Consider the following 18,945-nt stretch of genomic DNA (forward strand, 5'->3'; position numbering starts at 1 on the left):
GTGGGATCCTCCCGGACCGGGGCACGAACCCGCGTCCCCTGCATCGGCAGGCAGACGCTCAACCACTGCGCCACCAGGGAAGCCCGGAATTACTTATTTTTTGGTAGGTGAAATCTTAGGAGGCCAAGATATTGTGCCTCAAGTTTGTGTCTTTTTTTCTCAGAGCTGGAACATGCCTGAAATTCACCTGATGGCATGCCAGCAGGAAAAGAATGAAAGATCTTGAGCTAGGGCAGGTCAGAGTACTGAAGCTTTCTATGATCTGGGGATCGTTACACGGGAGACTTTGTTGCACACTTCCATTTTGGGGAGAACTGAATAAAACCACCATTTAGTTCTATAAAAAACCTAGAGTCTTCAAATGAAAGATTAAAGTCTCAATACTTTTTTTAGGTACAATGGTGGCTTTTGCATTTAGCCCAGGAACTAGAGGAGAGACTAATCAAGGACCGAAATGATGTAAGATTTTCTTTCTTTATTCCTGGGGTGAGCTTTGGGATATAAATACAAGTTGCTCCTTACCTTATGGAGTAGAAACAAAGATACAAAAAGATACCAGCTGGAAAATTTTAAGAAATCTTTTATCTTTTCCCATAAAACTGCCATAAAACTCAGTATGATTCTCAAAAGCCTGGATCTGTGAACGTAAGACCTGACTACTCCTGTCTCCCTCATTACCATTTGCTTTTACTTTTTTGTATATTATCTAAATGTTACTGCAACTCTGAAAATACAGTGGATCTTCATCAGAGTACAGAACCATTAAGCAGGACATTTAGGGATTGGACTGTAAATTATTCGGCTTTAACATAGTCCATGTGACAAAGAAGTACTCACAGTTTTAGAGACAGAGTCTTAGGTCAAAGGTGAAACATCTGATGATTAGTTTATCTTCTCTCTTTTTAAAAAAAAGCTCTATTGATACATATATATATTTACATACCATAAAATTCACCCATTTATAGTATACAGTTCAATAGTTTTAGTATATTTCAGAGTTGTTCAGCTATTCCATTATCAATTTAAGAACATTTCATAACCCAGAAAAGAAATCCTATACCCACTAATAGTTACTCCCCCAGCCCTACACAACCACTAGTCTGCTTTCTGTCTCTATAGACTTAATTATTCTGGACATTTAATATCTATGGAATAATATAATATGTGGCCTTTTGTGACTGGCTTGAAATCTTTCAATTAACATAATATTTTCAAGGTTCACCCATATTGTAGCATCTATCGGTACTTTATTCCTTTTTATCACAACATTCTATTGAATGGATATACCACATTTTATTTATCAATTCATCAGTGAATGGATATTTGTTTCCACTTTTTGGCTATTATGAATAATGTTGCTGTGAACATTCATGTACAGATTTTTGTGTAGACATGTTTTCATTTCCCTTGTAATATATACCTAGGAGTAGAATTGCTGAGTCACATGGCAACTCTATGTTAGCATACCAGACTGTTGCTGCACTATTTTACACTCCCAGAAATGTAAGAGGGTTCTAATTTCTCTATATCTTTGTTATTCTTTTTAAAAATTTTTAGTGGGTGTGAAGTGGTATCTTATGGTTTTCAGGTGCTTATTGGCTATTTTATTTTCTTTGGAGAAATGTCTGTTGAGATCCTTTGCCCATTTTTGAAATGGGTTGTCTCTTTATATTGAGTTTTAAAAGTTCTGTATGTATTCTGGGTACAAGTCCCTTGTCAAATATATAATTTGTAAATATTTTCTCCCATTCTGTGGATTTTCTTTCCATTTTCCTGATGGTATTGTTTGATGTGTCCTATCCAGTTCAGATGTCAACTGTATACTGTCAGGAATCATCTATAATTACCTGTTTGCCCCTTTTGAGCTGAGGTGGTGGTAAATGTTTGTTCTTTGGGAGGCAACATAAAGAGGTTGTGTTATGGGCCTATTTGACTTTGCCCACTAGGTGTCGCTCCGTTCTCATCTCTTTATTCTCTAACAGTCAATGACCTTATGTCCTATCATCTCCCCCTAGCTCACTCCCCTCTAGACTCCACTTGCTGGCCTCCTCCCCGGTTATTTAACACACCAAGTAAATTTCACCTTCACCTTCTCCCCAACTACCCTGTCATATCAGCAGCCTCCATCACTCCCTGCCTTACTCTGCTTTTTTCCATGGCACTTTGTGGTCATTTCTGTTACATGCCTGCTTATTATATGCAGCTCCTACTACAAGATCCAGAAGGGCCTGGACTTTATTTTGTTCTCTCCTGTATCTCTAGATAGTGCCTGATACATAGTAGGCAGTCAGTTATAGTTGAACGGTTTTAGTCAACAAGGACTTGTTTGTAATTGCCTATTTGTATTCTCTCGAGATATACAAATCTGTATAAACTGTATTTACAAAATGCACAAAAATACAAAATGTATTTTTACCTAGAAGTTGGTCGCTGCTCTTGGTTTGTTTGTCTTAGGGGTGTTTCTTCTCACTAGAATCTTTTGATTTTGAGGGGATCCCTATGTATACTTTTTACCTTCTTGCCTCTTGACCTTTATTTCTTAGTTTGCTTTGCATCAACAGTATTCAGGTGCTTAGACGTCACTGAAAAGTGAATCAATGATCATGCTCTCTAGAGGGAGGCTCACTACACTTTATCTTCTATAGATGGGCTGTAAGGGGGTGCTAGTGGAAACTACTGCTGTTTTTTGTTGTTCTTGTTAAGATTGAAATATTTATGCATTTAACAAACACGTATTTTTAAATTAATTAATTAATTAATTAATTTTTGGCTGCATTGGATCCTCGTTGCTGCGCACAGGCTTCCTCTAGTTGCATCGAGCAGGGGCTACTCTTCATAGCAGTGTGTAGGCTTCTCATTGCGGTGGCTTCTCTTGTTGAGGAGCACGGGCTCTAGGTGCACGGGCTTCAGTAGTTGTGGAACACAGGCTCAGTAGTTGTGGCACATGGGCTTAGTGGCTCTGCGGCTTGTGGAATCTTCCCGGACCAGGGATCGAATCCGTGTCCCCTGCATTGGCAGGCAGATTCTTAACCACTTGTGCCACCAGGTAAGTCCACTTTTGCTCTTCTTAAGCATAAGAGCATCAGAGCAGATTAAAGAATAGATCCACTACTCAGTCCTGACACCCTTTCAATGACTTACATGAACCCTCCTTCAGTCACAAACTAGAATATAGTATTACAAGTATTTAGTATAATCTTCCTGCATGGACACCACCAAAAAACAAAACAAAACAAAACATTCAGGAGAATCCATTTTCATTTATTCTGTCCTGTTCCCATTACCTGTCAAAATATCCTAGATATTCTAATAGTCCATCATCTAAATTATGTCTTCTCCAATTATTTATACTCAGAAACAGCACAAAATTTAAAAAAATTAAACCTATTCCCAAACCATTCTGTCACCCTGGTTTTTTCCTCTCACAGAGTTCACTATATAGAATCCACATGCTCAAGGTAACTCCAGTTCTGTCTCAATCCATTTACACCCACAGAATGACAGGGTGGCCACTCAGTTGGTCGTGAGCATTCGCGTACAAGGAGACAAACGTCTCAGCAGCCTGCGCCGCTGCTGTGCCCTTACTCGCTATGATGCTCACAAGATGAGCCATGATGCATTTGCTGTCATCAGGAACTGTAACACTTCAGGAACCCAAACTGAATGGTGAGTTTCCTTCTAACTCATCTTCTTTTGAGACTTAAACCCTGTCTTTATTTAAAAGTAGTGGGTATATAAGCATTCCAGCTGGGGTAGGACACAGTAGAAGCACCAGAAACAAGGCAGCTCAGCTGCAGCCTCTTTGCCTACCTTTGGTTTGAGAGGCAGCATGAACCAATACTATCCCTGTCTATATCAATTTGCTATAGTCAGGGGAATGACCAATTGTACTTAGGAGTACAGAACTCAAGTTTCAGGGAACTTTTCTCTCAACTGCTTGATGGTTCTATCTTGAAATCATCTTCCTTGATAATGAAAGTGACCTATTCACCAGTAATCTCTATCTCCCACCCCAACTCAGTTACAAGCTCCACTGGTGTAATACCAAATGTCATAATAATAAACTTCACTTCAGCTGGCCATTAAAGATAACCAACTATATACTGGAATGTGTTCATTTACTGTCCAGATATTAATGATTTTCAGTATTGGAATCCCATAATTATTTATTTAACATAGCCTCTTAAATTGAAAAAAGTATTCCAGATTCACAATGTAAATATAATTATGTGAGGAAGATAAATTGGTTGTTTATTTATAGATCTACACTGGAGATTATACAAAGAAAAGTTTAGTTAGGCACCTAAGTTACTGCATATCTGAATATAAGGCTACTACATGTATGGGTCTCTAAAGTTAGATTCTTTGTTCTTAACTTAGAATAATTTACTTTTACTTCCTGGTATATTGGTTTATTTTCAAATATTGAATGGTTTTACTGAACCAAATGATAATTGATACTATGTTCACATTAAACCTTGTAAATTGACTATAACAAATACTACTCACCAAGAGTGTGAAATATTGACAGGGAAGCATAACGTTGTCTGATTATAAGACTGTCCCAGAGCACGAAAGAGGAGAATCGCGAGATACTGTCATGATAATTCTTAAATTTACCTCATCAAGGGACTAATCTGTATATAAAAGCACATTTCATCTTCCAAAATTCAACTCATGTGAAAATTTATTTGGGTAATTAGACATAATGAGGAACTTTATGACAGGAATTTCTTGAAATATTTCTGAGACCAGATAACCAAAGCAGTTGTGAAATTTCATTCTCTAAAAATTCCAGAGTTGAAAGTCTGTCAGAGTTCTGGTTCTGTTTAAAAACAGAAGAGTGCATAATAGGATTTTTTCAAGTCTTTCCAGTCTAAATAGTCTAAAGCTTTTTTATTGCCCTGAATAGTTTCTTGCCTCAACCCTGAATTTCAGCAGCTCTGCAAAAGTATCTTATGAAAACAATAAACCCAGCTGTCAGGGGATCCAACTTACATGTCTGACTTGGTAGGTGTTCACCAAAGTCAGTGGTTCTCAAGGTGTGGTCCTAGACCAGCAACATCAGCATCACCTGAGAACTTGTTAGAATGGCAAATTCTCTGCCCATCCCAGGTCTACTGAATCTATTAATCCAATATACCCTAAAGTTTGAGAACCACTGCAGTAACAGTTTCCTTTTGTGGCAGAACCAGAATCCCAATCATTTACAAACTGAACCTGTGACCTGGTGCTAATCTTATTCTTTTACTTTCTATTCAGGTCCCCTCCCCTTACAATGGTTTTCCTCTGTGCCACCAAATTCTCTGCCTCTGCCCCTTCACCTGGCACAGACATCACCATCTTCCTGAGCAGTGACCCAAGTTCTCCGCCAAAGGTGCCAATTACCAGTTCAAAAGCTAAGACCCAGGAAAATGGCCCAGCGGTGACAACCACTAAGAAAGCAACCACTTCTCTGGAATCATTCTTCCAGAAAGCTGCAGAAAAGCAGAAAGTCAAAGAAGCTTCACTTTCTTCTCTTACTGCCACTACGCAGGCCCCCATAAGCAATTCACCCTCCAAGCCCTCATTACCTTTCCAAACCAGTCATACTTCAGGAACTGAGCCCTTCTTTAAACAGAAGAGTCTGCTTCTAAAGCAGAAACAGCTTACTAATGTTTTCTTCCTTCCACAAAAACCACAGTCCAGTCCTAAAGAGTTACCAAATTGTTTTCCAACAGAGTGTCCAGATTGTGCCCCTGTCTGTGAAAAGGTGTTGAAGCTAGGATCCTTCAAAGAAACTCCCGCAGAGATGCATTTGGCCCAGAGCAGCCTAAGCAGCCTTGCTTCTTTAACTTCCAAGTCTGCTCTGGAGGTGGCTCAGAAGGCAACTACTACCTCCAGTCTTCTGGCTGCTGAGGACCAAGTGCTCTGTGAGAAGTGTGGCTCTCTGGTACCTGTATGGGAGATGCCAGAACATACAGACTATCATTTTGCATTGGACTTGCAGAAATCCTTTTTGCAGCCCCACTCTTCAAACCCCCAGGTTGTTCCTGCCAGTTCTCCTCAAGGCAAAAGAAATCGCAAGAGCCCTTTGGCCTCCAATAATAAACGCCCTAGGCCTGAGGGCATGCAGACATTGGAATCATTTTTTAAGCCATTAACACACTAGTGCTGCCCTCAGGCTTGCTGCAGGGTTTTAATATTTTATTTGTAACTGGGAGATGGAAATATGTTCACTTCTGCAGGAAATTTATAACTTTATAAAATTTTTAATAAGGAAAATAATCCAGTTAGATGCTGAGTTAAGGCTCCCACCTCAGGGATTCTAATTCTGTTGTTGACAGGGATGTAAAAACTCATCTTCCAGAGATACAACTGTATGGAGTTTTTAATTGTTAGTCTTTAGGGAAGCAGTGTCATACAGTTTAAAATGCCTGGGCCTTGGAACGTTAAGAGATCTGGTTCCAAACCTGGCTTTGCCTCTTGGAATACGGCCTTGAGCGAGTCACTCTCCCCATGTGTAAAACTGAGACAATGCCTTAGATTATTGAAGATTAAGAAAAATGTACTTAAAGTATGTAGCTTAACATTGGCACATAAAAGGAACTGAGTGAAAAAAAGTTAAAAAAAATTTTTTTATGTGAGTTGAAGACCTGAAACCCTAAAGTGGTAACTAATTTAGGGCAGGACTGTGTATATAGAAGCTACTCAATAAATACTGAATTTCATTCAAGTAAACCCTATCATAGCCACAATTTTAGCCATTGGCCCTTCTACCCCTTGCAATGAAACTGTTACTGGACCAGCTCAGGAACACTGTTTAGATTGGCTAAGTCATGATCAGAACTAGATCACCTCTAGGACCTTGTTACTCCAAGTGTGATTTTGCGGGGCAGCAGCTCCACCGCCAGAGAACTTGTTAGAAATAGTCTCAGCCTTACCTCCACCCCTACTGAATTTGTATATTAACAAATTTGAGAAATACCCATCTAGAAGATAATAACAGCCCACCAGGTTTGTAGAGGGCAATGTCATTTCCTTAAACCCTAAATACAAATGTAAGAAGAGGTAAATGCTTGGGCCTTCACGGTCACTGGCATGTTCATCTCTTCCCTACGGAAGTGTGACTCTTTAGCTTAGGGTTTTAAATGAATTATTGTAGCTTTTTGCACTAGTCCATGTTTATAGTACTGTATTCTTAATCTCCATTCTTATGTGTGGAAAGTCAGTTTTGGCTTTCCTGATATAGGAAATGTTGATTACACAGAGAACCCAATCAAAGATGAATTGAGTGGTGGCGGGCGGGGGGGTGGGGTGGAGATAAGAGGGTAGGGAGAACGGTATACATAGTCCCCCTTTCCATACAGGTACTCAAACCAGTACTTTTAGGCTTATTTTAGCTTATTTATAAATTGGGGGTCTGTAATTTGAAGGGGGAACATTTGAAAACCACTGTGTCTAGCTAATTATTTCTTCCTCCAGAAAGACCTTCCACTTTTGTGGCAGTTAAATATCTAATAAAAGATAGTGCTTACTGTATACATGGCTCATTCCCTACTAGATTTGTAGATTTCTTAAAGGCAAGAATTCTTCACAGTGCCTTGTACACAACAGGTGCTTGATAGTCACTGGATGAAACATATATACTGAAAATTTTAAGATTACCAGAACTGTAACAATAAAAATGTACATACTACTTATACACCTTTTTATACTCCTCAATGTTGCATTAATGTAGCAAAGTGCCTCATTAGTTTGTGGAGATGTCTCGGTATCATTTTCCAAAACTTCCTTTCCTAATCTAGGGAGAAGTTTAAAAAAAAAATCTCCTCTGGGTGCTGTACAGATCAAGTTGAACACATTTCTAACACTTCAGTTGACTGGAAGGAGTCAAACAGAAAAGTAATGTGGTAGAAACTTTGGTTTCACTGACCTTCTAGAGGCCAAGACAGGTAGTGGGGGGAGGTAGGGGAAGCACTAGTGAATAACCAATAAAGACAACACCAGCAGCAAACCTTGTTTTCTTGGGAATGCCAGCCCTGCCCCAGCATACTGGCAGTGAGCCTGTGGAGGGGGCAGCAGACAGACATGCAAAGGTCAGTGTTGGGAGAAGGCTACAGTACCTTTTTGCTGACTATAACCTTCCCTCATAGCGGTTTATCAGCAACTGTACAGAAGGAAGTAAATGGTTCTTAGTTCCCAACACCAAGAGGTTCTTCAACCACAGGCTTCTTAGTAGCAAGTTAAACCAGTGATAAATAAAAAGTAGCTGAGCCTGAATGGTAGGGAGGCTATCACTTTAATACCTTAGAGGCAGAATACCTGTGGGACCATGGCCCACATTTATCATTAAATTTCTTTTGCAAGGATCAGTACTGAAAATGTAGTCCCCCTGCTTTTTTTTTTTTTTTTTTTTTTTGGCCACACTGCACAGCATGCGGGATCTTAGTTCCCCTACCAGGATCAAACCCCCGCCCCGCTGCAGTGGAAGCGTGGAGTCTTAACCACTGGCTGCCAGGGAAGTCCCTGCTTTTTACAGTTGACTTTAACCTTGGGCCATATTTCTTCACCCATAAAATGTGGTAGTCAGGTACTCTGAACACAAACAGGAGGAAGGGACAAAGGTTTCGCCAGCTGGCTTTCGGCTCCAAACAGCCAGTTTAGACTATATAAACCTCACTTCAGCCTACTTTGCATTGCTAGGAAAAGCGTGAGGACCAGATTGCCATGTCTCTAAGTTCTACTCGTCATTAAGTAGCTGGCACGCTTATCTCCAAATCTCTGACAGGGCATAGACATCAGCCTCCTTACCCGTGTGACCGTTAGCAAGTGGCCAACTCCTTAAGTACAGGGTGGATACCTATCTTAGCTGAAAAGGTGGCAGTTTCACTTTCTATTCTGCTCACTCAAAGAACTATGCAAAACAGGCCAGAATACTTGAGTCACAGAACTGGAATACTGATCGCAAGTGGGGGAGAGGAAAGGAAGCAGGGTGAATGAGATACCAAATGGGTTCTTCCCCCATTCAGGGCTCAGCAGTGTAAGAGTTTCACTTGTCTCTGATGCTGGAGAGGAATCCAGCTCTGGAAGATGCGCCTGGGTCTTAAGCATAAGCACAGTGTGTTCAATAAAACATTTTTATTCTGTACAATATATATATGTGTATTTAAATATATATATATATATACACATATATATATATGTGTATATATATATGCAGAGAAACCTCAACCAAATCCCTGAGTCCATGGGAACCCAGGACACTAACAAAGGGAAAGAGGGAATCCATGCTCTAAAGAATAGGAAGTATGGCAACATCTTTCCCTTTCCTCCAGGTTCCCTGCAACAGAGGGAAAGGAACGATCACTACAAATTACTAAAACAAGAGAGGACTTACATGGGGGCAGGATGGGGAGCTGTGAGTCAGGTCCCCAGCCACCAGTCTGGGGACTGTGGCAAAACAACCTGTTTGATCCAGCATTAAAACTAACACATCACTGCAGAGGAGGGGACAAGACTGATTGACATGCAGCTGACCTTCGGTACGCCAAGTCTTAGCTTGGCGGCCCCACACCTGGGCCAGCACAACAAATAGCACCTGTGGGGCCTTTGAGAGGAGGAACTGGGGACATGGCCCTTGAGTGAAGCAGGGAAGGGAGACAAAGCTGAAGAGCAGACCTCATGTCTCAGCACAGGGCGGGAGCACTGCCATTCACTGTCCCTGTGCCATTTCTTCAGACCCTGGGCCACCAGATGGCCAGGAGCAGATATCTTTTGTCCACAGTCAAGTAGAGATGGGCAACTTACATGGCCTTGAGAAGAGGTATAGAAAAAGGAGTGCTTTCGAGGACCACCCCCAGCTGTTGTGACAATTCCTGACGTGCAGGGACCACACCGGCGAATCATGCCCAGTCCTGACAGTGGGGCCAATGTGGCAGCGATCGGCTCCCTCCGGTAGACAGGCCATTAGGGATGCCAGGCTTGATGAGCCAACCAGGCAGACACACAGCTGCTGAGCACTGCCCTGAATTCTCCTGCCCTTTCCCTCAGGACTGCCCCTCCCTGGTCACACCAAGCTTGGCGTCTCTCCAGAAAAGGTGGCAGGGAGCAAGCAGTAGAGAGCACCCCTCACTCCCTAGCCTACTAACACGCAGAGCCGCCAACGGGGCAGCACGGCCGGAAGTCACCTTATGTACTGTAGGGACAGCCGTAGAGCTGTGCCTGCCTGGAGGAGTTCAGAAGCCCATGTTGGCCTGGGCCTCTCCCGCTGCAATGGCTTGCACGTCGGTGACATGGCCGATGCCCTTGGTGACACCCTCCCGGAACAGCAGCTTGGCGCCCACCTTCAGGTACTCTGGGTGTTTCAGGAAGCGGAAACGTACCACTGCCTTCTCCCCTGTCCGCAGCTTGTCCTGCAGCAGATACATGGTCACTGGCCCTGGAACGCACCTCCTGTCTCTACCAGCCTTGGCTCTCCACCCTCGGGGGCCTAGCAGGCGTCTGCCCACCCCAAGTGGGGCTCTGTCCCCTTTGTGGGATAAGGGAGCTCTCTACGAATCTGGGGACAGGGTATCCTCCTTTCTGGAAGCAGAATTCTGACTTTTCCCTGGGAAAACAGGGGCATGGCTGGGTCCCTCTCACCTTGGCATGGATCTTTTCCACCACTGCTGTCTGACGTACATTGCCCACGTGTACTGTCACCTGGAAGCCTCGTCGGAAGGTGGTGGCATGGAACAGCAGGACTATCTCTGCCTCGAACACTGAGCAGATGGTGGGGTTCATCTCTGGGCTCACCATCACCATGCCCTAGGGAGGCACAGCCCCCAGACCCAGGAAGGGCAGACCTCACATTAGCTTCTCCTCTCCGGCCACCCTCACACCCCTTACAGCTCCTCAACTTCCTCCTCCTCCAGGACTTCCAACACAAAGACCTCAGAAGAAAATACGGAAAACTCTTCTTTTTGAGGGAACCCTTCCTTACCCACCTTTCATGTCCTCTAACCCTTCTAACGCTTAGTACTTTCAGAGTCCTGGACATTCGGGTTGCACCACAGTAATTCACATTTCGTGATCTGCACTTTATGAGTACCCTAAGGCTTTTTCATACACGGACAGTCTGTGGAACCAGCTTCTTGGGTTAGGGACTAGGTTCTCTTCAAGTTCCCCTGAAGCACCTTAGACAGATGCTTCTCATTCAAGGAGCCAGCCTCCCAGGCATTTCTCTTTGTGTTCTCTCTCCAACCCACCCTCCCACCTCACCTTGCGAAGGAGTGCTCGGTCAAAGTCCCCGAGGGCCAGCGTAGCGGCCTGGCCAGCTCGCAGCACACGACAGGCAGAGCGGTTGCGTTGGATGCTGCATACTCTCAGCTCCAGGAAGCAGCCATCGTCCGTGGGGCCCACCACCAGCTGGTCCCCCTCACGGCAAATCCCACTGCAGCCCACAGGGCAGGTGGCACAGCGTCAGCCTAAGCCCCCCTACCTGCTTCTCTACTAGGTCCTTCCCTTCTAAGATTGAGTCCCTCGGGTGGGAGAAAGAGACCCTAAATTCCAACTGGAAGGTAGGGGAGATGACTGCCTTGCCCCAGTCCAGAATTCAGACTGAAGGCTAACACCAGGAAAGGCTGGCAGTGACGCTGGCAGACAGGTACCTGTTGATTTGACACTGAGCACTTGATCCCTGAAAGAGCAATTATCCCCTTGGGTTTCATCCTCTGCTTTGGAAAAGAGTCTTAAGGGACCTCTCATTTCCCTAGTTGGAGATGAAGTCAGTTGATGCACTCTAGTTTTCTTCCTGGGGCCAAGACCCACACTTCTCCCCCAGGGGCCTGGAGAGTCCTAATAAGCAGCAATACCGTTTCTTCCCTTATAAGCCAATACACAAGCTTTCTCCAGCTCCTCTGATGGTGAAAGCCTAATTTACAAACAAGCACATCCTTTAGATGGGCTCTGTTCAACTCCAGAGTCTCCTTTGGGCTATGATGTCTTCCAGAGTTTGGGTATGTGAGGGCTGAGTAGGGTGGGTAGCAAGAAAGGCAATTCACCTGGAAAGTGTCCCTCCAACAACTGTCCCCACCTCTGGTACTGTGTAGATTTCATCCACCTGAAGCCAAAGAAGATTCTATCAAGGGCTGGCAGGTCCAAAATCTCTAAACAGACTCAGGGCTTGGAATTGGTCCCTCCCAGATCCCCAGCTCACTGCCCGTTCAGATGGCCAGTTACCTGGAACTCCGTCAGCTGCTGCATGAGTTCCTCCTGCTCTTTGCTGTTGGTGAGTGGCGGCAGAATATTCAGAAAGACTTTGAGCAGGTCCAGACTCTCTCCAGACACGCTGGACAGTGTGAAGATGGGGGTGACACTGTAGAGGGAGGCACGGAATGGGCAGATGAGGAAAGTTCCAACAGGAAGCAGAGGCCGGAGCCCTATACATGGAAAGGTGAGCTTCTCTTGGAGTGGCGAGGGGCTCCTCTCTGTTGTCTGCTAAGGTTCTCAGGAGCTTGGGGCCCTCTGTGAGCCATGGAGTGTGGCACGTGAGGCCCATCCCAGAGCCCAGGGAGATGGAAATGCCTGGCACAGCACTTCGTCTCCAGGTTCCCAGGCGTCAGCAAAGCTGGCCTGGGGGAAGGGTCCAGCCTTCAGCAAAGACTCTCTCCTACAATCCCAACCTGAAAAACCACAGAACTGAACCAGAACTGGTCTGGCCCTAGGGGGAGGGGTACCCCATGCTCCGGGGCCCTGTGGAGCCATCCCTGTGAATTAGGGCTCTGGAGTGAGAAAGGCTTACTTGGGGGACTGGGCAAACTGCTGGGCAGCAGTGACGGCATCGTCCTCAGAGATGACCAGCATGGGGACCTTGTGGCAGCCAGGCTGCTTGAGGACCCGCTCTAGCTGGCGTACCGTCCTCTCCACTGTGGTCTTGGCACACAGGTCCACCTTGCTGACCACGATGAAGAAGGGCACTTTCAGGGCCAGTGCCAGCCCCAGATGTTCCCTTGTGGTGCCGGCTGCTCAGAGAAGGCAGGCAGGCAGCAAGAAGAAGAGTTAGAATGAGGGAAGGAGGAGAGAGCAAGAGGGGAGCTGGTCTGGCTCCCAGATTTAAGGAGGCCCAGGGTAGGAGAGTCAGCACCCCCCTCCAGCCCCATCCCTGCCCCGATGCCTCGTACCAATCCCAGTGTTAGCACTGACGAGGAGCAGGGCACAGTCAGGGCAGTAGGAGGTGAGGCCGAAGATGGTGGTGTGCAGGTACTTGTGGTGGCCTGCCAGGTCGATGAAGGTGATCATCTTGGAGCTGCTCTCACAGATCTCTTCTGCCGTCCGTGAGTCACTGTAATTCACCACCTGGCCCAGAGCCCAGGGCTCTCAGTGACCCCTGCCAGCCTCCCCAACCCTTCAAGAGTTGCCAGGACCTAAACCAGTCCCTGGGTGACCCTGCCTCTTAACCCTGAGCCCCATTTCAGATTTAGTTCAGTTGATTCCCCATTCGTTTTCTAAGGAGGTCAGAGCTGGTTCAGTGCCCTCAGGGCCTTCGTCTACACTATTCCAGAAAGTCTCCACACTCTGACCTCAGACTCTGTCCTTCACCACTACCATCCCATCCTTAGAGTCTGGTCCCACTGGGTCCCGTTGATTGCATGCACCTCTCCCTTGCTGTTAAAGCCCAGGATCTCGAAGCTGATGCTGGAGGTTCGGCCGGACTGAATCTCATGCAGGTGGCGGAAAAGGTTCAGCCGAGCCCGGCCCCGCCCATTGTCCAGCTCTCCTTGGGTCAGGACTCCAAGCAGAGTCGACTTCCCTGAGTCCACATTCCCCAGGACAGCCACACGGAGGTCCAGGAACTGTGGATGAATTGTCAGAGGTCAGGGCTCCAACCCTTCACCTCTCTCCACTGAGAGTTAGGGTCAAAGGCAGTGGCACTCTCTGGGGACCAAACGATGAACTGGACCCCCCCCACCAGGGTCCCAGGCCAGGGGAGAGTCTGCCACCACGGGGTCCTCCCAGGGAGCATGGGCGTGAGAGGCAGGGAAGGGTGTGGGCCCACCTGTTGGTTGTCAGGGACCTTTCGTACCAGCACCTCGGTGATCTTCCGGGGCATGTCACTATCATAGTCCACTTCTCGCTCCCGGAGAACAGTGATGTCTGCCCCGACCCTGTCACAGCAAGGCCACAGCTGCCACATCTCACCTGTACTCCCCTTCCCCCTTCCATCCCTGCTCTGGACCAATGGCCTTCTCATACCTCCCACAGAGCTCCCAACACCTTTCTTCACTTCCTACCCCCCCTCCAGTCTATCCCACATCCACAGCTTCCTTTACACAAACAAACCTTAAGTAAAGGAGCAAAAAAGCCTGGATCCAATGCAGAGGATCCCAGAAAACTAACCCTCCCCACTTCAGCCCTTTGTCAAGAGAAGGCAGGCCCTAGGTGACTGGGCATGCGTGGGTACAGATTTAGGGAAAGGAGAACCAAGGGGAAGGGGAAGCATACTTCTCCGCCATCCGGTGCAGGGTCTTGAGGGAGGCCCGCATCTCCTCCTCAGCCAGCCCCACCAGCAGCCCATTGTCTTCTACTCCAATCTGGTAGACAGCCTCACCGCGGCCCTCCTGGAGCCGCCACTTCATCTGTGTCACCAGGTGCTCAAAACGATACTGGGATGGATTCACCAGCTTCAGCTTAGGGCAGGTGAGGTATCATGAGAAGGTAAAGTCAGAGATGCTCCTCCTGAACCCACATGCTCCCCATCTGTTCTGCCAAAAGGACCAGGACCTTCCCTTCCCTCTTAACTACCCTCATCCCTGACCTCCTCTAACAGTGAGTCCTCTTCCAACAGAATGACGTACAGAGCCCTTACCTTGAACCACATCTTTAAATTACTACAGATTATGAAGTTAGAAGGATCTCAAAGAAATCATCCCATGCCAGCAAGGACAACCTGACCCTCCCCAACCTAAGACTCACTTTATATTCGATGTTTCCATCTTCAGCCTGAAAAGAAACAGAAGCAGTTACCACACACTGTCCAGACCTAACCCCTACTTCCCCTTGATTCCCACTGGGGTCCAGGAAGCTAACTTAAGAGAGCAGGAAGCCTCAGCTGCACCTGCTTAGGCAGGTGTCTGTCAAAGGTCATGGCATACCAGCCCTATACTCAGTCCCAGTGTGACCTCTCTGAAGGAAAGGCCTCTGAGAACACAGTCAGTCACCCATCTAAGCCAGGAACAGAACCCAGATTCCCTCCCTTTTTGATCACTGGCAGCACGCTCTTCCTGGATGCAAGATTCTCCCCCTCCCTTCCCCCTAGGGCCTCAAACTGTTGTCCCCACAAGTCTATGTCTTCTCCGTGTCCAGGCTGCTGAGGCCATTCTTTGCCACTCATCTGAGAGACACCATTTCCTTCCTGCCCGCCCCTCTCAGCTGATGACATCAAGAATAAGAGGCTGCAAGAGGTTCTGGAGCACGGCCAAAGGGTGAGCTCAGCACTGGTCACTACAAGCCTGATAAGAAAGGAGTCCAGGTGAAAGAGAGGCAGGGCTCCAAAGTTGGGGTTGAGATGAAGAGAAGAAACTCAAAATATAATGAAGGAGACAGACGCCACAAACAGGACTCACTGTGGCTTTTCCCCTCCTGTCCCCTAACTCTCATGCCTCAGTTGAGGTGAAATCTTGAGTCCATCCCACAATCTCTTCCTCTTCCCTATATCAGGTGACCCAGCATAGAAGGATCCTGTTGCCTGAGCCTGCCCCTCTCGGGTACAAAAGGATATGAGATTTGCCTGTTCTGCCTGTCCTGCATTTCTGCACTCCTCCTCCCTGACCATTTTACTTTTCTTTTCCCGTTCCTGTCATCATTCCATCCCTTCAAGGCCCTTTGACTCCCAGGCTCTTACAGGTCTTCACCCATAATCTCCACCTCATGGAGTATAAAGGAGATCTTTTCCCATCAGTAAAGACCTTCCCTTTTATCATTTTGCTGGAGATGAAGAATTAGGATGGTTTCAAAAAGTGGTACAGGATAATGGTCTAGGCTAATGGTTATCAAAGTGTGGTCCAAGGACCAGCAGCATTCATATCACCTGGGAACTTATAAGAAAGGCAGACTATCAGGGCCACCTTTGACCTACTGAATCAGAAATTCTAGGGGTGGAGCAGCAATCCAGGTGGTTCTCATACATGCTAAAGTTTTATAACTACTTGATGAGGCTCTTCCCCTGGGTCCTCATTTTCTAAGAGCGACAAAGTAGCAGTTATTGTCTGCCTTAGGGACAGGTGGAGCAGGAAGGTGGAGGCTGTCCCCACTTCCTCATAGGACAGGGAAAGGGCGGGAGGACTAAGCCTGACTTTTCTCGTGTGTGTGTGTGTGTGTGTGTGTGTGTGTGTGTGTGTGTGTGTGTGTGTGTTAAGGACGGAACATATTGCTCTTTTCCCGGGTACTCCCCTCCTCCCCGTGGAACAAGTTCAGAAAACTCTGAACTCCTCATCCCAGGATGCAGTCTCCCTTCTCCTGTTGCAGCAGGGAGGGGACCGGGGCATTTTACTCTGCTCTTCCCAAAGAGATGCAGGTGGGATCCCCTTTCCCCACTTCTGGAGTTACCTAGATCAGAGTGGGGAGATCCCCCCTCCCCACTCTTCCTCCCTGGGGTCCTAACACCGGAGGGAGAGGCTCAGTCTCTCTGTCCCTCCTCCCTAGGGTCCTAGAACCGGAAAGAAGGGTTCTCCTCTCCTGGGGGTCTTGACACCGGAAGGGGGTACTAATTCTCTCTGACCCGCCTTCCTGGAGTCCTGGCACCGGAAGGAGTGGTTTCCTCTCACCCCGCCACTTCTCAGGTGCTTACCTCGGGGGGCAGGTACGGGGGATTGTTGGCTTTGCTCCCTCTGTTCCTTCCGTTCTTCTTCTTCCCCTTCGGGCCACCGCAGCTGCTGCTGCCGCCGGCGCCCCTAGCCTTGAGGGTTCCGCCCACGGCCGGGCCCCCTCCGGGCCGGCAGCAGCCGCCAAACAGCTCCGATACCCGCGAGTCCATCCGCCGCTGCCGCCAGCCCCCCGCCCGGCCCCTCCCCCCCGCCGCCGCCGCCGCCGCCGCCGCCGCCGCCTCGCCTACTGCCACGGCCGAGTCGAGCCAGCCAGAGGAGGGCTGGGTGGGGCCCTGCGCAGGCCACGCCCCCACCCTCCCGGGCCACCCGGTCGCGTCAGAAACAGCCGCAGGGCACCAAGGGATATAGAGTCCTCAAGCCTGCGAGCTCCCTGGAAAGAGCTCGCCGCCGTCCTACAACTCCCAGGCGGCATCGCGGCGCAAGGAGCCGCGGGTCGCTTCGGGGCGTAGGCAAGGAGCTCGCCTTTGCCCGCAAAGGCCTAAGGGAGCTGTAGTCTGGTTCCTAGTCTCCAAGCGCTGAGCGGGTCTTTTCCTGGGGCCTGGTGGTGGGGCAGTCATCAGAGGCGGCGGGCTTATATCAGAATCAAACTTTGTAGGCGCTTCTGGGTTTAGCCCCTTACCGCGATCCCAGACAACGGGTTTTGGATTGGAGAGCTGCAGAACTCAGGGGGACTGGTCCCTCCAGCCTACTGGCTCCGCCCGTGACTCAGTTTCTCCCTCGACGGCCGGGGTGCCGTTTGGGTGAGTCAGGACCAATGCCAGGGCGGAGGCGGATGGTGGTTAGCCTAATTACGGCTTTTATTTTTACGATGATTATGCCACCTTTACATAGTAGTCACTGGTTTATTACCAGGCTGGCACCCTCCGCGGGCTGGTTTTAGCAGCCCGAGATACCGCGGTGGCCCCGACACGAGGCCCGAGCCCATAAACCAGCGTTGTAGCGAGGGCTCGCAGCGAGTATTACCCCTCCCCTTTGTTTTGAAGCGGAACCAATCCAGGAGAACCGAGTTTGGCTTTAAAACCGCCAGGGCTGTAGGCGGGGCCTGGCCCCTACTTGGGGCGCGGCTGGGGCTCAGGTTACGTCAACCAAGGCGAGGGAGGGGGAAGTTGCCTGGAATAGAAACTTGGCCAACGGCCCAGGGGATTGCTGACTTCTGACTTTCTTGCCAAGCTGTCGTCTCTCTTGCTCTTTAGGGCTCTTGCAGTCAGCAAAGAGTAAACACATTCAGTGACATAAACCAGTGTACGAGACACTAGAAGGGCAGAGTGGAGAAGCAGTTAGTGTTGCTGACCTGGGAGTCAGGACGCCAGAGTTCAATTCCCAGCCCCGCGGCTGTCTCGTATGCACCACTCACCCATTGTATGTCCACTTCCGCTCTCTTCACAAACAGCGAGATCCTCATACACGGCCCAGAAATAAAACAGCCTTTCCCGCCAGACCTCAGTTTTCCTTGGAAAACTAGAAGCAGCAACAGTGGCTTACCTCTGGTGATCCTTTCAGGGGTTCAGACTTGGTGGAGTCCATGGCTTCCCCCCAGGACCACAAGGAGAAAGGCAAGTTACTGATCACGTAGTTGCTGTCCACACGGCATAGCTCCCCAAACCGGTGACAGCAGAAGGACCAAAATCTGCAAAAGGGCCTAGCAGACCCGGCCAATTATGTGGTCTTCAGTGGTTGAAAGCACACGTGACTTCTCAACCCTGTTCTGCTAAAGGAAGGTTTTGCTGCAGAGGTCAACTGTAGCCAGGGACACAACCCCACCAGGGAAGCTGCTACTTAGGGGCTGAGTGAGAGATCTCAAGAAGGTTGGGGATGGGAAGCGAGAGAGCTAAGACTATTCCCCCAACATTATCACCACCACCAGCTCTGGGGTCTCTTGATAACCAGGGCCTGCTGCACTCGCCTGATAACACTTGTCCTCTCATCATCACAGATCTTTCAGCCACCCCAACACACACAATTTCACTTCATTCTTTCCAATTCCCTTGCCTCCTAAGTGGAGAACTTTTAAGAGATGGGAAGGGATAACCCATTCTGATATCCATTCTTAAACAACCTGGCTTACCACAGACAGGAGTGAAGGCTGGCAGAGGAGTAGGCT

The 18,945-nt window shown here is 47.9% G+C and overlaps 2 protein-coding genes across 4 annotated transcripts in view; one reads left to right on the forward strand and one right to left on the reverse strand.

The window, feature by feature from the left end:
• Nucleotides 1-8,973, forward strand: part of POLH (DNA polymerase eta) — a 30,768-nt gene extending 21,795 nt beyond the window's left edge. For both annotated transcript variants that reach the window (XM_007107582.4, XM_024121920.2), the window contains 3 exons: nucleotides 394-459; nucleotides 3,497-3,666; nucleotides 5,263-8,973. In XM_007107582.4, the coding sequence (XP_007107644.2) occupies nucleotides 394-459; nucleotides 3,497-3,666; nucleotides 5,263-6,151 (1,125 nt within the window). In that variant the 3' untranslated portion in view covers nucleotides 6,152-8,973. The remainder of the gene's footprint in view (nucleotides 1-393; nucleotides 460-3,496; nucleotides 3,667-5,262) is intronic.
• A 132-nt stretch (nucleotides 8,974-9,105) lies between these two features.
• GTPBP2 (GTP binding protein 2) lies at nucleotides 9,106-17,017 on the reverse strand. 2 transcript variants are annotated; one of them, XM_055079713.1, is made up of 12 exons: nucleotides 16,808-17,017; nucleotides 14,935-14,961; nucleotides 14,464-14,648; nucleotides 14,045-14,126; nucleotides 13,617-13,814; nucleotides 13,143-13,317; nucleotides 12,764-12,983; nucleotides 12,202-12,337; nucleotides 12,024-12,082; nucleotides 11,242-11,413; nucleotides 10,624-10,788; nucleotides 9,106-10,394 (listed from the first exon to the last, which is right to left on the reverse strand). In XM_055079713.1, exons 1-12 carry the CDS (start codon nucleotides 16,991-16,993, stop codon nucleotides 10,218-10,220), a joined length of 1,782 nt encoding a protein of 593 aa, XP_054935688.1. In that variant the 5' UTR covers nucleotides 16,994-17,017; the 3' UTR covers nucleotides 9,106-10,217. The 2 variants fall into 2 exon arrangements, with proteins under 2 accessions (XP_054935688.1, XP_007107649.2); XM_007107587.4 differs by having other exon boundaries at nucleotides 14,018-14,126.
• Nucleotides 17,018-18,945: the final 1,928 nt, after the last annotated feature.

This window comes from Physeter macrocephalus, chromosome 18 (genome assembly GCF_002837175.3).
Source record: "Physeter macrocephalus isolate SW-GA chromosome 18, ASM283717v5, whole genome shotgun sequence".
Taxonomy (NCBI): Eukaryota; Metazoa; Chordata; class Mammalia; order Artiodactyla; family Physeteridae; genus Physeter; species Physeter macrocephalus.

Excerpts from the sequence above, each read along its gene's own strand:
- GTPBP2 (XM_007107587.4), bottom strand. The coding sequence starts at position 16,993 with ATGGACTCGCGGGTATCGGAGCTGTTTGGCGGCTGCTGCCGGCCCGGA. Across the intron at positions 13,815-14,017 it reads AGGTCCCTGACAACCAACAG|TTCCTGGACCTCCGTGTGGC; the intron begins GTGGGCCCACAC and ends ATTCATCCACAG. Across the intron at positions 12,984-13,142 it reads CAGTGCTAACACTGGGATTG|CCGGCACCACAAGGGAACAT; the intron begins GTACGAGGCATC and ends TTCTCTGAGCAG.